Source organism: Aulostomus chinensis, chromosome 12, assembly GCF_037954235.1.
Source record: "Aulostomus chinensis isolate RoL2024-O1b breed Wild chromosome 12, RoL_Achi_v1.0, whole genome shotgun sequence".
Lineage (NCBI taxonomy): Eukaryota > Metazoa > Chordata > Actinopteri > Syngnathiformes > Aulostomidae > Aulostomus > Aulostomus chinensis.
This window is the reverse complement of record NC_141331.1, coordinates 21,590,537-21,606,980: the sequence shown is the minus strand read 5'-3', so window position 1 is coordinate 21,606,980 and position 16,444 is coordinate 21,590,537. Positions and strand designations below refer to the sequence as shown.

Genomic DNA, 16,444 nt, shown 5'->3' with positions numbered 1-16,444 from the left:
TTTCACCTCTCATCCGAGAGGCTTCTTCAGTTCTAGTGAAGAGTGTGGAAATTCCAGCTTATAAACCTATGTGGGAGTGGTCAGTGCTATTGTGGTGGAAACGACCCTCCCGAGACTCACCTGGCCTCTCCAAACGACAGTCGTTGTGCGGTGTCAGGGAGTTTCAGGGGTGGTCGTTAGGGAGTTTCACCGACCACTCAGATGCTAATGGGCTGTGCTGGCATCAGCCGTTCCACATGGGTCTTTCAGCTGAACTCTTTGGGGAAGCTTTGAAAGGACTTGGTTGTAAATAGGTGAAAGGAAATGTCGCAGTCCACCTCCTCTGTTCAAAGATGGTTTCTCTATCCTGACGTGGATGGCTTCTTTAACTCCTCTTTCAAACCATCTGTCCTCTCTGTCGAGAATTTGGACATGGTCGTCCTGGAAGGAGTGGCTTTCCTCCTTGAGGTGGAGGAAAACCGCTGAGTCCTGTCCTCCAGAGTTGGCTCTTCTATGTTGGGCCATGCGCTTCTTGAGGGGCTGTTTGGTTTCCCCTATGTAGAGATCCGTGCAGGCCTCACTGCATCTGACAGCGTATACCAGATTGCTTTTCTGGCTGTGAGGGCTGGGATCTTTGGGGTGAACCAGTCTTTGTCTCAGAGTGTTGTCTGGTTTAAAAGACACAGGGATGCGGTGCTTATTATAGATTCTCCTTAATTTCTCAGAAACCCCTGCCACATAGGGGATCACTATGTTTTTTCTCCTGCCTTCTTCATCTTCCCTCCTCCTTTCTGGACCTGGAAGAGGATTTTACAAAGGTCCAGTCTGGGAAGCCACAAGTTTTAAGTGCTCTTTTCAGATGCTGCTGTTCTTTTTTCCGGCCTTGGACGCTGGTGGGGATGGTCTCCGCTCGGTGTTGCAGCGTCCTGATGACACCTAACTTGTGCTCCAGAGGATGGTGAGAGTCAAAATGCAAGTATTGGTCAGTGTGGGTGGGTTTCCTGTACACATCCACCCTCAGGCTCCTGTCCTCTTGAATGTAGACGTCGCAGTCCAAAAAGGGCAGATGGTTGTCTTTCACATCCTCTCTGGTGAACTTGATGTTGACGTCTACCGAGTTGATGTGTGCTGTAAACGGTTGTACCTCCTGAATCTTGATCTTCACCCAGGTGTCATCAACGTATCGGAACCAGTGGGTGGGGGAGGGTCCACTGAAGGAAGTCAGGGCCCTCTGTTCCACCTCTTCCATGTATAGGTTGGCCACGATAGGAGATACGGGAGAACCCATGGCACAGCCGTGTTTTTGCCTGAAAAACTTCCCTCTGTACTGGAAGTAGGTTGTGTTCAGGCAAAGGTCCAGAAGTTGGCAGATTTGGTCCGGATTGAGGTTGGTCCTGTTGCTGAGGGTGTTGTCCAGCTGTAGGCGTTTCTTCACTGTTTCTACAGCCTCCACGGTAGGGACGCAGGTGAACAAGGAAGTCACATCGTAGGACACCATGGTCTCATCTGGGTCCAGCTTGAGTTCTCTAACCTTGTTCACGAAGTCCATGGAATTCTGGACGTGGTGGGGGGTTTTCCCTACCAAGGGGGCTAAGATGGTGGCGACGTGTTTGGCGATGTTGTACGTCACAGAGTTTATGCTGCTGACAATGGGTCGGAGCGGGGCACCTTCCTTGTGGATTTTGGGGAGGCCGTAAATCCGTGGAACTGCGTCTCCGGGGTACAGGCGGTGATACTCCAAGCGGTTGATGATTTCCCCCTTTTGCAGCTTCTGTAGGTGTTCCACCACTTTCTTCTTATAGCTGCTGGTGGGGTCGCGTTTTAAGGTCTCATATGTGTGAATGTCACTGAGAAGAGAACTGAGCTTGTTCTGGTAGTCAGTTGTGTCAAGGACCACCGTGCATCTTCCTTTGTCAGCCGGAAGGATGGTGATGTTCTCATCTTTGCTCAGTGCATTCAAGGCCTTCCTTTCCTGGACCGAGAGGTTGGCAGAGGGGACCTTCGCTTCGGAGAGGGCCGCTGTGACCTTGAGTCATTAGCATCTGAGTGGTCGGTGAAACTCCCTAACGACCACCCCTGAAACTCCCTGACACCGCACAACGACTGTCGTTTGGAGAGGCCAGGTGAGTCTCGGGAGGGTCGTTTCCACCACAATAGCACTGACCACTCCCACATAGGTTTATAAGCTGGAATTTCCACACTCTTCACTAGAACTGAAGAAGCCTCTCGGATGAGAGGTGAAACGTCTTCAAGATAAACTTACGTCCAGTTGACCAGATTTTACTTCACTTCGATCTACGATGACCTGGATGAATGAGAACCTACACAGACTTCTTAGCTCTAAACAACTGTTTTGATGTTTTCCGGTCAGTGTTTCGACCGCACCACAGCACCGAGACTGCTGTTGTCAAAGTCTTTAACAACATCTACTTAAACTCAGACAATGGCAAAATTTCAATCCTAGTATTGCTGGATCTCAGTGCTGCTTTCGACACAGTTGACCACAGCATTCTACTAGAAAGGACAGAGACTACTTTGTGTCTCTAGGTAATTACACATCAGAGCGGACAAAAATGACATGTGGGGTTCCCCAAGGCTCCATTCTGGGGCCACTCCTATTCAACATCTACATGCTCCCTCTGACTCAAATTATAGAAAACAAGATTTCTTACCATAATTATGCAGACGACACACAGATTTACATAACCATATCACCAGGAAACTAACCCAATACAAGCACGAAGTAAGTGCATTGAACAAATCAATGATTGGATGTGCCAGAATTTTCTTCAAATGAACAAAGATAAAACTGAAGTAATTGTTTTTGGAGTCGAAGAAGAGCGATTAAAACTCTGTGCTCAGCTTCAATCGGTTATGTTAAAAAGCACAAACCAAACCAGAAATCTTGGTGTAGTCATGGATGCAGACCTGAATCTTAACAGCCACATAAAGACAATTACAAAGTCAGCCTACTACCACCTAAAGAACATATCAAGGGTTAAAGGACTGATGTCCCAACAGGATTTGGAAAAGCTTGTCCATGCGTTTATCTTCAGTAGACTCGACTACTGTAACAGTGTCTTCATAGGTCTCCCTAAAAAATCCATCAGACGGCTCCAACTGATTCAGAATGCTGCTGCTTGAGTCCTCACTAAGACCAGGAAAGTGGATCATATCACTCCAGTTCTCAGGTCTTTACACTGGCTTCCTGTCTGACAAAGATGTGATTTTAAAATACTACTGCTGGTTTATAAAGCACTGAATAGTTTAGGACCAAAACACATTTCTGATCTGCTGGTCTGCTGGTACCAGACCTCTCAGGTCATCAGGAACAGGTCTGCTCTCTGTCCCCAGAGTCAGAACCAAACGTGGAGAAGCAGCATTTAGTTTCTGTTCTCCACATATCTGGAACAAACTCCCAGAAAACTGTAGGTCTGCTGAAACTCTCAGTTCTTTTAAATCACAGCTGAAAACCCATATGTTTGCCGTGGCCTATTATTAAATCAAACTTGAGGCCTTTGATCAGTATCTCACACTGCACTGTAACTTCTGTCTGCCTGTTTAGCTTCTATCTCTAACTTTACTTGAGCTGCAATGTAACTCCTAATTATGTTGAATGTGTTTTTATGTTTGTTTTATGTAAAGCACTTTGAATTGCCCTGTTGCTGAAATGTGCTATACAAATAAACTTGCCTTGCATGTTCTCCTTGTACCTGTGTGGGTTCTCGCTGGGTATTCCGGCTTTCTCCCACAGTCCAAAGACTTGCAGGAGGGGACTAGACTAATCAGATACTCTTAATTGACCGTAGGCTTGGCTGTGACTGTGAATGGTTGTCTGTCTATATGTGTTGGCCCTGCAATAGACTGTCAACCCATCCAGGGTGTACCCCGCCTCTCACCCAAAGGTGCCTTGACACCTCTTGACAGGATAAGCAGTAGAAAATGGACAGATGGATGGATTTAGAAGTGTTACAGGAGTGGAGTCATGTTTCACCAGAAATTTTACAGTATGAGTCAAGCCGTGGTGCTTAGCATTGGTTTCTATTCTATGCGCCTTATATATGAAAACAGTTTTAAAAAAGGCCATTCATTGAAGGTGCGCCTTATAATCCGATGCGCCTTATCGTGCGGAAAATACTGTATGTAGAAACATCACTAGCAGCTTGATAAATGTAAATAGGCTGGATGTGAACAGACACTCCCACCTATTGTTGGACATCTCTCCTTGAAGGCACCACAGTCCACACAGCGTCCCTTCAAGAAATCCTCATAGCTGGAGCAAGGAACACCCATCAACAGGCATGAACCGTTCAATGCACTCATGTAGACATATAGTGCCCTCATGTGGTCACATATTACATAGCCATACACTGAAAAGCAAACAAAGAAACACTGCAAATGTCAGGACTCTCATAATTACAGTTATTCAAACCTGTTTAGATAATACACTTATTTAAATTTTTCTAGTATTGTGATTCTGTTTCTACACAGACATTTTCTTTTTCTTTTCAATAGGATTACTTTGCCATAGTTCAAATTTTAGGCCTGAAGCAGAAATTTTGTTTTACTTTCTTTGTAATGGACTTGCAATCTTTTTTTTTTTCATTAATTTTTTTGAAAATGTATTTTGTCCCATCCTCCTAGCTGTCAGTGACGGCTGAACTCACTGGAGGCAAACCGGGAACGGGCACATCCAGTTTGGTCCTTGCCTCCATTCAGAAAGAAGTCAACGTGACCAACAGGGATGGAGATGCCAAAATCTGACATAGGAGAAACAAACCTCATTAATGCATTGCATTTGCTGAATATCAAACACAATTTCATGTTGAATTTTCCTCTTTTTTTTCTGATAATCCACCATTTTCAGCTGTTTTGAGTGCTCATATGTTCAACTTTTACTTTTCAGGACACTGTTTGTGTTATTGCAGCTTGCTTCATTCATTGTCTTCCCCAATTTTTTTTTTTTTTTTTTAAATCAACCCTAACCAAAAGTTAATAATGTCACATCAGAGAACCACTGGATACCACAATGGAAAGATGTTACATTTTTATTTAATAGGAAAATCATTTTAATATAAAAAATCAGACATTGAACTCGCAATTCAACATCTGACACTGTAACTTAACACTGTGTGCATACTAACATCTAAATTTTAAGCAGATTGGGTTTTTTTTTTGGTCAAAGTATCTCATGAAGTAATGTTTGGATGATTCTGAAATCTGTTCTGTTGACAACACAACTTAAACCCAACCAAATGCCAACATTATCTGTCATCGGTATTCTAATAGACATCAAGTTCCACAGCGCATCTCTGTTCACCTTTCTTCAAAACCTTTTCAGAATAAAATGACATTTTTTGTGAGCCATAGTGAAATATGATTTCTCCTTTTCAACAAATAATAATAATTGAACATGGAGGCAAATTTGCTCTGTATGTTGTATGTTCTAGTGGTTCTCAAACTGTGGTCAATGGTGCACAAGCTGGATCAATTGGTATGTGGCGGAATCGCAGAAATATTTTTTTTGAAAATGAAACAAGTCAAAACATTTAAAATGGACAAGTAGGAGGTATGACTCAAGTCACCTCCAATATGGATTCAGTGGGACTGAGTGAGAGCGCTGAATAGAGTGGGCTACTGTATTTTTAACTTTGGTCATAATGGTGGTACTTGTCAAGCCTAATTTTCTGATTGTGGTTCTTGGTTTAAAGAGTTGGTGAACCACTGTTCGAGAGAAGAAGATAGAGCAGTCAGTGTTGGTCTCAACAGAAACAGAACAGATTCAGCCTGTTTTAAGGGTTTGAAACAAAGTTTTCTCACAGTCAGAATCTGTGTGAATGGCATCGACGAACTGAGCATCAGATGGGTCCAGCCGGTCAAAAGTGTCAGCTCCTTTAAACATGGGTCCTGCGGGGTCAAGTCCTGGAAGATAGGTTTTAATCTAAGAAAATGGTTTTCCTTCAATGCTTCAGCTGTAATTTGTGCACCAGTAGATCCTATCACTATTAAAAGTATTACTATTATTACCATAATTACTACTTTTAAACAAAAGAAGATACAATCACATATAAACTTGCACATTTTGCACAGTTTTGTTGTGCAGAGCCCTGCTAAGGGTACAACTACACTTCATTATCTCTCTGTCTCTGTCTAGACATGACAACACCTGACAACAGTATGGTTGAACTGAGAAAAAAACACCTTTTTCTGAACGAAAAATTAAAGATGACATCAATGGTAGTTTTTTCAAGTAAATGTTGCATTGCAAAGTCCAATACATACCTGTGATTTGTCCTATCTTCCCCTCAAAAAGAGTTCCAACAAAGCCAGCCACGTGGGCCCCAAGACTGACCCCAATGAAGTGGAAGGATTGTAGTTTGCAACCATGTTTCTGTTGGAAAATAAAGACAACAATCCTCAGTCATTTTATTTTCATTTTACAGCCTTTCTGTGACTCTGGGAAATTGTGGGAAATGTATGCCAAGGTTACAGGCTATATGACATCATCCGTTAAGGATCTATTCTAAAATCAAAATTAATGGTCTGCAATCCAAGTTCTATGTACTTGCCATAGCAATTACAATCTACAACTTTTAATCCTTTTAGCATACAAAGCAATGCATGATTAATGACCTTCTCGGTGGGCAGAGGTAAAAAATAACTTAATCCTCTCGCATCTCTGTCACCTGCAGCTGGTTGATGAGGACAGAGATCTGCACAGCCACCTCCTTGTAATTCTCCACCACCAAGTTGTAGGCAAAAGAGGCACTGTAGACCCAATCCACCACCAGAACATTCACATCATGGACACTGAGAAGGGCCTCTGCCAGTTGTTTCACCCAGGTAGGCTTACTGCCCAATGCCCTGCATGGGCCAGGGCATGGGAGAGGAATGTAGAAGATGGTGGAGAGAAGTACAGGGACAGAGAGAAGACAAAAGTAATTTGACATGTTACACCATTTCATATTGAAGTGTTGTTCTGTTCTAAAGCTGACTCACATTGTAGACTTGAAGAATCAAATCTTACAAATCAACAATTGTGCCTTAAAAAGAGATGACGTCTCTATAAAGCTCAGCAGCACTATGAAGTAAAAGCCAATGGCTGATGAAGCTGACAGGAATACAAATTGGGTATTCGATCTTTAATCACACTATACAGCGCTGGATAGAAGAGGTGATCAAATTCAGGAAATGGGCTCCAAGGATGATGAGCTGGGATGAGTGAGTCTACATGCTCTCACACTTGGGACACTGTCTCCAAGAGGAACCTGACAGCTGGATGCATGGTCATCCTGTCAGGTTTGACAAGGCCACCGCGCCTATGTAACACCAGCTGATAGGACACATGACAGCAGTACCAGTGACACCTCTGAGGAAGACTAGAGAGTGACAGTTGAAACATGTAAAAGTGATGCAAACAGTTTCTGTCTTGATACAAGAAACAGAAAATTATACACAAAGGTATAACTATGGTCAATTTCCTTTATATGTTTATTATTTTATACTCTTTGTATGTATACTTTTTCAACTTGTCTGTTTATCTCATGAAACTTCACTTGCACTATTTCTGTCGTCTCTTCCATGCTGTAGTAACAGAATTTTCCAAGTATGGGATGAACAAGGATTATCTTATCTTCACATTCTTATGAAGGGTCAATATGAGTTAAACAAGCACTTAGTTAATGATCTCATGCCACTGTAAAAAATAGATAAAAAAGTAGCAGTGGTTCCTGAGCAGAATATTATTTTAATTCTAATGAAAAAAAAAAGTCATTGATCAAAATTAGTTAACCAGCACAAACACAACTCTCTTATAATGGTGGTTCCAATAACACCTGAACATTCCATAGTAGGTTTTTGTTTTTAAATAGGTGCTCTAAGTTAATTCTCAATATTTTCTTATTTCAACACAGGGAAAACAGAAAAATTAATTAATAATAATAATACATTTTATTTATAAGGCGCCTTTCAAGGCACTCAAGGTCGCCGTACAACGGTTTAAAATAGATAAATAAATAAAATAAAACATGCACGATTTAAAAGAACAACAACAGAAGTCCCTAGGAGAGCAGATTAGATTTATAAGTTTACAGGGTGCATGTACCATGAAGCTGCTCATTTGCAGTTATGGTGCTTTGAAGTGTTGTAGTGGATATGGTTATGAAGTAGGAAATAGTGCAACTGCATCGCTCAGGTGTAGATGTGTGATGTGTCTTGTGGGATAGTTTAGTTAGTTAGTCAAGTCGCAATGCGACTCCATTATGGGTGTGTATCAACAGGGAGCATGGCTCTAAAAATAGATCACAACTGAGAGCTCCTTTCTCTGACCAATCTGACTTGAGCATTCCAAGTGTTAAGTTAGATAAGATCAGATACTCATTACGGAGTTATTTTGTTTCAAATTTTAACTGCCAGTCGGCAGATTGTCCAACCACATTTACACATTGCATGAATTTCGAACCAATACCCTGCATTTTCAGAACCACTGCATTAGAGTCACCCCAAATTAGAGCACGCTGATGGATATAAATGGTCTGCTGCTCACCTGTACCCATGTATGATCACCTTGGTCGGGCAGGAGATGTTGAAGTAGCTCTGCTGGGTTTTAGTGAGTGATTCCTGGTTGAAAATCTGTGCACAATCAAGGTTTCTCCGTGTCAGCAGGAGATAGCGGACCTGCAGCTCAACTCTATGCTGTCGGTACTGCCACCATGTGGTGTTGTTGAGGTCGGCACACTCTTCATCCTTCTGCCTTTCATCTGCAACTGCTGGAAGGTTTGAAGTACATGCTATACTGTCATGTTGTGAACTGCTGGTGAAGCCAGATAATAAAATATGAACAACCACTCTCATGTAAGTGACATGTTTATTTAAGTTTATATTTTAGTACGAGTATTATATGCAAGTTCTGCACTACACAAAGTAAGAGAGATATTTGCATTTTTAATTGTGTGTTGTTATCATGTGATAATTGGGCATTATATCAGTATTGCAAAATAACAAAGATAGTTATCACATGAAAACAAGATAACCAGTATCATTAATTATCTCAATAGAGTAAGATAATTATCTCATTGGATAAAATATTTTAGTCCAAATGACACTAGTGGAGTTTCATGTAAAAAGTTGTTGCAGTAGTCACCCAAAAAAAGTTGCAGTGAATAAGATCCCCATCTGCCAATTTGTTTAGAAAAACGTCACTGCAGCCCATTGAGCCTCTCAGCTCACTGTTGCCTAAGCTCCCAGCCATGATGCCATGGTTTAGAGAGACTAAAAACATAGCATCACAGATTAAGTTCTACTTTGTTTTTGGATATTTTAAAGTCGGTCACCATTAATTTCAGTTGATCAGAAGATTACTGCAAGCCCTTTCCTGTGAAACTCTTGCAGTGTTTTGTGGATTAAAAAATTTCAATGGATATCATCAGCATGATGGTTTGTAGATGATGATTGCATTTTCATTTTTGGGTGATTTATCCCTTTCAGACAGGGGCCGATACAGGAAGGGGCCAAGTGGCTGCAGGTTTTCCTTCACCTGATTCGACTTAAATCAACTAAGCTACATCCACACAGCTCATTTGTTGGATCAATTGTTACTTTTGCTTGGTTGGAATGAAAACCTGCAACCACACGGCCCTTTACTGGATCAGTTTGAGACCACTGCTTTAAGATATCAGGAAAACAACAACATAAAAATATCACATGCACTATAATATTATACTTGCCTAAATAAAAAAAAAAAGCTGGTGACCGATACTGTATCATCATATAGTTTAACTTTTATAGAAGAAACACTGTATTCTAATTTCTTCTATTCATATGAAAAATTTGGATAACTGAACTGACACTGAAAACACTCAAACATATAGTGTAGCTCCATCCTTGACAGATACAAAGACATGATAACAGTGTCAACCTAAATATAGCATAAATACTTGGCTTTAATTTAATGAATTCCAAGACTTTAAAGCTTTTAACTAACCCCATAACTACCTCAATTACATTATATTACCTCATTTCGCTTTCAGTGCTATTCTATACGAACTGCTGGTCCTGCAAACAAGTGTTTTTATGTTGTGGAGACATGAATTTTACTTGAGCAAGAAAACAAGTACAGTTGTCTGTCATTAACAACATGTATCGTGTCGCACTCCGCACTCCAGAAAACATCGCTCACCTGCTGCCAGTTGGATCGTCAAAGCTCCGAGGAAGAAGGCTTTGTGTTCCCAAGGCATTTCTGTCTGATGAATAAATGGGGCGATATCAGCGTTAACGGTGTCCTACTTAAACTTCAGACCGAGGAGAGACTCGGCCCCGCGGTGACAGAGTAGGTTTGTGTCATGCGCAAAAGCCGAGGCTCTGAGAGTCAATGCTTTCTAGTGAATCACAAGAACCGGCTCGCATGGTCCCATTTTTGCCTTGCTCTGCTTTGCTCTCACAGTGCTCAGCCCCAGCTCAGAACTTTGTTGTGTTTGGCCAACATGGCGGCCATGCGGCCAATCACATGTGAGGATATGGGAGGGTATACTTTAAATGTAATGAAATTTTTAGTCATCTTTGAGTAAACTTCGAAAATCATTTGAGTATCTCAATACCATGCTGAGTGTCCTTGTTTTCTGTAATCAAAATATGGTCACCCTATAAAAGATATTGGAACAACAAAGCAGAGTGCCTTCACTCCAAAATTGAGATAACATTAAGAGCAGGTTCCACCACAAACCTGCATACATATCAGAACTGTTCATCCTACAGTGCATTTAGAGGAGAGAGGGCAAGCCAGCTCCAATCTACTATTCCTTGTGTGTCTCGACCCAAAACAACAACTGCTGCAGCATCTACTGCCATCCCCACACATGTAGTTATAACCCCTCCTACTGCGACTCAAAGAAGAATAAGTCAATTTATATCAAAACAGATGAAAAACACTGTCCCAAACAATGATCCCAAAACTATATGACACAGAACACGCATTATGCCAAGAAAGGGTGAAAAAGGCTCCATCAGTTTACGTGACACCTGACTGCTGGACCTCCAGAACAACCTGCCCACTGTGAGCAACACGTCTTAAAGTTCTCCTAGTCCTGTTGCTCTCCTCTCGGCAGTTCCACCCAATAGAAAGCCCACTGACCCAACTACCAGGGAAAGCCTCGGACAACTGCACTGCAGTTCATTCTATACCTCGCCCAGCTGTCAATCTGTCCCAGACTAACCAATAGGGACATGGTCCTGCCCTTGGGATTCTGCCTCTCTCCACTCCGGCCCTCATCAAGGTACCGGTCGATGCTCTATGTCAAGAGGAATGGGAGCTGGTGAAAGAGGTCTGCACTGTCCTGCAACCATTTAAGAAGGGGACTGTGGAGATAAATGTAGACAGGTGCTCGAAACTTCATTTTAAAAGTTGCTGTTTTCTCTCCTTTGGCTATGTCACAGCCTAGAAAATGCTCCTGCTTTGCAAAGGTCTGCATTGGTTGACAGCCCAAAACCAACGTACAGCAACCATGCAGAAAGTGAAGGAATTGGTTGCAGGTCTTTGTTCAGCCATGGATTGAAAATTTCTGTGTATGGACTACAATACTGTCTTCTCAGAAACCACATTATTGGATCCTATGTTTAAAAAACTTAAATTCAGTGACAACAGAGTTGCTGATGAGACACTTTAGAGAATTAGTGCAGCAGCAGCAAAATGTGCCTCTAACTGCCTGCCAGCTCCACCTTTAGAGGGCCAAGTGGAGGAGGAGCTGCAAACCTCTGCTGTTTGGAAGCTTTTCAATGAAAGAGCTACAGGAGATGCTGCAAGGAGGAATCCTACAGCTGATGCTGTAATGGAGGTGAGCTGCTGGTGGCAGGTCAAGCCCTCAGTCTTTCCATGCCTGATGAAGGTGATGGCAGAGAGACTGTATTGTGGCAACATCTGCTTCTTCCAAGAGAATCTTCTCAAAAACAGGGCAGATACTCACAGAGAGAAGAAATCAGATGACTCCATCTAAGCTGAGGCATCTGATTTTTCCGAATGCCAACCTGCACTGAGGATATTAATACTGTTTGCTTGAGTTTGGTTTTGGTTTTATTCTGTGGATTTGTTTGCAGGTTTTTTTTTGTTAATTTGTGCAATAAAAAGTTTGATGAAAATATTAAACAAAAATAAGAATGGTTTTGTAACAGAATAAATGCACAGAATTAGGCAATTATAAGGCTTCTCATAAAAACACAACACAAAAGGGCTTTCAACACACAAACCATTGATTTTTATCAAGTTAAGGTAAAATATAGGGCTACAAATGAACCTAATTCAAGAGCCGTTTAGTAGTCAAAAGAGGAGCTTTGCGAACTGAGCCAAAAGAGCCAGCTCTCTGAAAAGAGGTGAACTTCCCATCACTGTGACAGAGGGAACTCCAGCCCTTTAACTGGCACCCAGGAGCATGAAGCCTAGCAACAATCAATATACACTGTCTCTGCTAACTGTTGCATCAACAAAAGTGTATCAATTGTGTGCATGTATGTGAAAATATCTGTGGTTATAAACATCTAGCATTGTTTATGACATCTAGTACAGTATGTCAAAGCAGAGTTAACTAGGAGTAAGTGGTCAATTTAATTACTGTGTCACAGTTAGTGTAGGGCATGCACAAAGCCCCATCCTCCAATTTGAAATAGGACTCTAGTTTTGCCTGTTTCCTCTACAATGCCTGTAATTTATTGCCTTATGCTTTCTATTACTTTTTTTTGTCCATACTCAAGTAAAAGTCCATGTACTATATTATCTAAAATTAAAATATTTTTTGTCAAGATTTAGGGTTTCTTGTGCTTGCCAAAGCATTTTGATCATATCTGCAAAACTAACAAACAAGGAAAAAAAGCCCCATAGTTTGAATTAAAGTCATAGTTTTTGGTCCCTGTAGACTGTCTTTGCTCTTGTCAGATGAATGGTTGAATTTAATATTTTACTTTGTCTGTCAGTGAAGAACTGACCTCAATGGCAATCGGTTGCTGTTTGTTTGAAAAGCTGGACTCTGGCCTGGCTGCTCACTGTGTGTGTGTGTGTGTGTGTGTGTGTGTGTGTGTGTGTGTGTGTGTGTGTGTGTGTGTGTGTGTGTGTGTGTGTGTACAGGAAAGAGGTCCATTTACTACAGCTAAGTGAAATCGATGAGATCAATAGATTTTTCCATCGCAGCTTTATGTGGTCTATGCTCTGTGTAAACACTGAAAGACTCATAATGATTGCTAAATTTCTCCTCTTGAACTCACTACTTATTTTTTCTCACAGAAAAGTCAGTTGAGGTATTTCTGGCAGTTGGCAGTGAATTAGTTCAGGTCAGTTTTAATGTCAGTAATTTAGCAATAGTTTAACTGATGTAGAAAAAAAGCATGCCTCTCAAGTACCTTTGAATCTCCAACACTGTCCTTAAGTGTGTACACTCAAATGGCGGGGGGCTCCCCTCTCTGTATGGTTCATGTCATATGTTTCTATAATATTTTTGAAAAATGATCAGTTAGATGCCCATCTATTTGGTGGTTACGCATAGGACCTACGTTGTTTACATTTGAAGAAACTCTTTCTGGGCTACAAAAGAAACAAGACTAACTCACATTTCATTTTGGATTATGGCACAATCTGCAGCTAATAAGGTAGGGAAGCTTTTTAATATGGACCATTGGAGGAGATCTTACTCAGTTGTTTCTATGTGCAGACTATTGAATACGGTAGAAAGACCATTAGCTATAATCACAAGACCTTGATTGTCATGAGTGTTTTGTGTAGCCAAAACTAAAGGCTGTCACTGTGCTCACAGTCTCCACAGTGTGGTGCAGTGGGTGGGAGCTGTTGTTCATGATGGATGTCATCTTGGCCAACATCCTTCTGTCCACCACCTCCTGAATGGTGTCCAGTGAACAACCCAGGACAGAGGTTGCACCTCACCAGTTTGTCTAGTCTTTTCCTGTCCTTGACTCCATTGCCCCAGCACACAATGGCATAGCACACTGCAGAGGACACCACTGTATCATAGAAAGTCTGGAGTAGGGCCCTGCTAACCCTGAAGGACCTCAGTTTACTCAGCAGGTGGAGGCTGGCACTACACAGGAGGTGCTTCACAGGACCTGGCACTACTGTATATCCAGGCTGAGGCTGAGGTTTAACATGTACTGGACCTGAGCAGTGCCTGAGCAAGCTGGAGCTGACAGCATCATAAGGGCCTGAGCCTGAAGGTACTTCAGGCGAAGACCCTATTATGTTTGCTCGGCAGAGCAACACATCAGCAGCACTAAAAACACACACTAAACAGTGTCCCAGCCCCCCCCCCCCCGGCATATTGTGCGCGCTCATTGACAGCAAGAACAGTCTCGTAGCAGGTTTTGATCACCGGTGACACCGCTGCGCAAGTGTATTTCAAATTACCGTAACTCCGCGCTACTTTGTGCAATTTTAATCATTCAAACTGCCCCTGAAAGCTGTGAAACGGTGATGGATATGCCGATGATATGACATGCATTATGGTAATGACTGAGTGCCGTGTGGGGAGAGGCAAGAAACGAGCGGCAGCAGTAGGCGACGTTTGTGTGACAGAGCGGAGGATTCAAACATACTTTTGGTGCGGTTTCTTGGAGTTTAGGAAAGTTTTCGAGGTATATTCTGTGTAAATAAATCCGAATCTTGTAAATAATAGTTTTTCCTGAAGTGTTTTTGCCGTGTTTTGGCTAATTTTTTTGCTGTGTATTTTGCCGTGTTTTGTAGTTTTTGCCATTGTGAATGGATCATTCCACAAAGGCACACCTTGGATGTGTGATGTGTGTCATGTGGGTCTCTGTCTTCAGGAATTGTTTTATAGACTACCACTGCTAAAGTAAAAATCGCCTAGCTATTGACAGCATAATAGCCTGTAACATGGACTCAGAAAGCTCCAGAAATGTAAAACTGTTTCAGTTGTTGTAAAAGACTTGGAATTAGATTTCTGTAATCTCAGAAATGTTCGATCTGTACTTTTCAAGGAGTTATAAAAAGAAAGTTGAAGAAAATTCAATTCCGTTTTTGTCCTTTTCTTCTTATAACACACAGTTTTAGGTATTTAATTACATAGGATTGGTAAATACTTGACAGACTTTGAAAGTTCTACTTCTCCTGGAAAAAAGTGTGTAAATTAAATCTGCAAGCAGCGTTGTTAGGGCCTGAGCCCACAGGCCGCGTCCTTGACACCGGCCTGAATCCAACGGTGTCTTGGTCAGATCTGTAGGCCTTGTAGTTTAGGAGATAGAAGCCTGAGTCTGATCAGAGAGTGAGAGCAGAGCTGAGAGCTGGCCCTTTAAGAACCCCTCCCCCACTGCTCTCTGCTGTCTGTGCTAGAGTGGAGAGCAGAGGAGGATTGTGACATTTGTAGTGTGTCAAAATCAAATAGCTCTGCATATGTTGGGCAAAAGTGGAACATGATACCATATTTTTGTCGGGATTTTTGTCAGAAATACAGTGGTGTGTATTTTGAGGCTGTGGGACATTTAGTTTACATGTGAGAAGTGAGTGTTTGAGAGTATGTACCATGAGAGCAGACAGGTGCCCCATTGGTTTCCATTGTAAGGTGAAAAGTGTAAAAAGTGAGCATATTGAGCGTGCGCAATATGTGCATAACGTGCATAATCTAATTTCAACCAATGAACATGCATGAAATTCGCTGAAGCGATACCATTAATGCTCTAGGAAAAGATAGATTTTGTTGGGGGAGTAAAAAAAGTCCTGATTTTGACAGTTTTGTCCAATTTGTGGACATTCTGTTGTAGATAGGTGAGGGGTCAGAGTGTATGAATGTTGCATCTTCATGAGACAAGTCCAACGGTGTTGGTCCCATGTTTGTGGGACATTTGTGGGAGGAGTTATAGCACTGCAAATTATTTTTAAATAATTTTTTTTAGTTGTGTGACTCCGTAGGTGGCGCTATAGACTTTTTTGTTGTTGTTTTATTGGATTAATGAATGTGTCGCCAGACCGGCAAATTTCAGCGAATTTCATGCATGTTCATTGGTTGAAATTAGATTATGCACGTTATGCACATATTGCGCACGCTCAATATGCTCACTTTTTACACTTTTCACCTTACAATGGAAACCAATGGGGCACCTGTCTGCTCTCATGGTACATACTCTCAAACACTCACTTCTCACATGTAAACTAAATGTCCCACAGCCTCAAAATACACACCACTGTATTTCTGACAAAAATCCCGACAAAAATATGGTATCATGTTCCACTTTTGCCCAACATATGCAGAGCTATTTGATTTTGACACACTACAAATGTCACAATCCTCCTCTGCTCTCCACTCTAGCACAGACAGCAGAGAGCAGTGGGGGAGGGGTTCTTAAAGGGCCAGCTCTCAGCTCTGCTCTCACTCTCTGATCAGACTCAGGCTTCTATCTCCTAAACTACAAGGCCTACAGATCTGACCAAGACACCGTTGGATTCAGGCCGGTGTCAAGGACG

The 16,444-nt window shown here is 41.9% G+C and overlaps 1 protein-coding gene and 2 pseudogenes across 8 annotated transcripts in view; 1 reads left to right on the top strand and 2 right to left on the bottom strand.

Moving 5' to 3' along the window:
- The window catches only part of pla1a (phospholipase A1 member A), a 94,477-nt gene extending 84,043 nt beyond the window's left edge, over positions 1 to 10,434 (bottom strand). For 3 of the 8 annotated variants that reach the window (XM_086220795.1, XM_086220799.1, XM_086220792.1), the window contains exons 1-7: positions 10,157 to 10,433; positions 8,525 to 8,768; positions 6,666 to 6,843; positions 6,262 to 6,370; positions 5,800 to 5,901; positions 4,647 to 4,739; positions 4,185 to 4,349 (exon numbers count right to left, since the gene is read on the bottom strand). In XM_086220795.1, coding sequence (XP_086076921.1) covers positions 4,185 to 4,349; positions 4,647 to 4,739; positions 5,800 to 5,901; positions 6,262 to 6,370; positions 6,666 to 6,843; positions 8,525 to 8,768; positions 10,157 to 10,214 — 949 coding nt within the window. In that variant the 5' untranslated portion in view covers positions 10,215 to 10,433. Of the gene's footprint in view, positions 1 to 4,184; positions 4,350 to 4,646; positions 4,740 to 5,799; positions 5,902 to 6,261; positions 6,371 to 6,665; positions 6,844 to 8,524; positions 8,769 to 10,156 lie in introns of all 8 variants that reach the window. The other 5 variants (XM_086220798.1, XM_086220797.1, XM_086220794.1 and 2 more) reach the window with 4 other exon arrangements.
- Positions 205 to 3,153, bottom strand: LOC147252480 (uncharacterized; annotated as a pseudogene).
- Positions 10,224 to 12,006, top strand: LOC147252478 (uncharacterized; annotated as a pseudogene).
- The last annotated feature ends 4,438 nt before the right edge of the window (positions 12,007 to 16,444 follow it).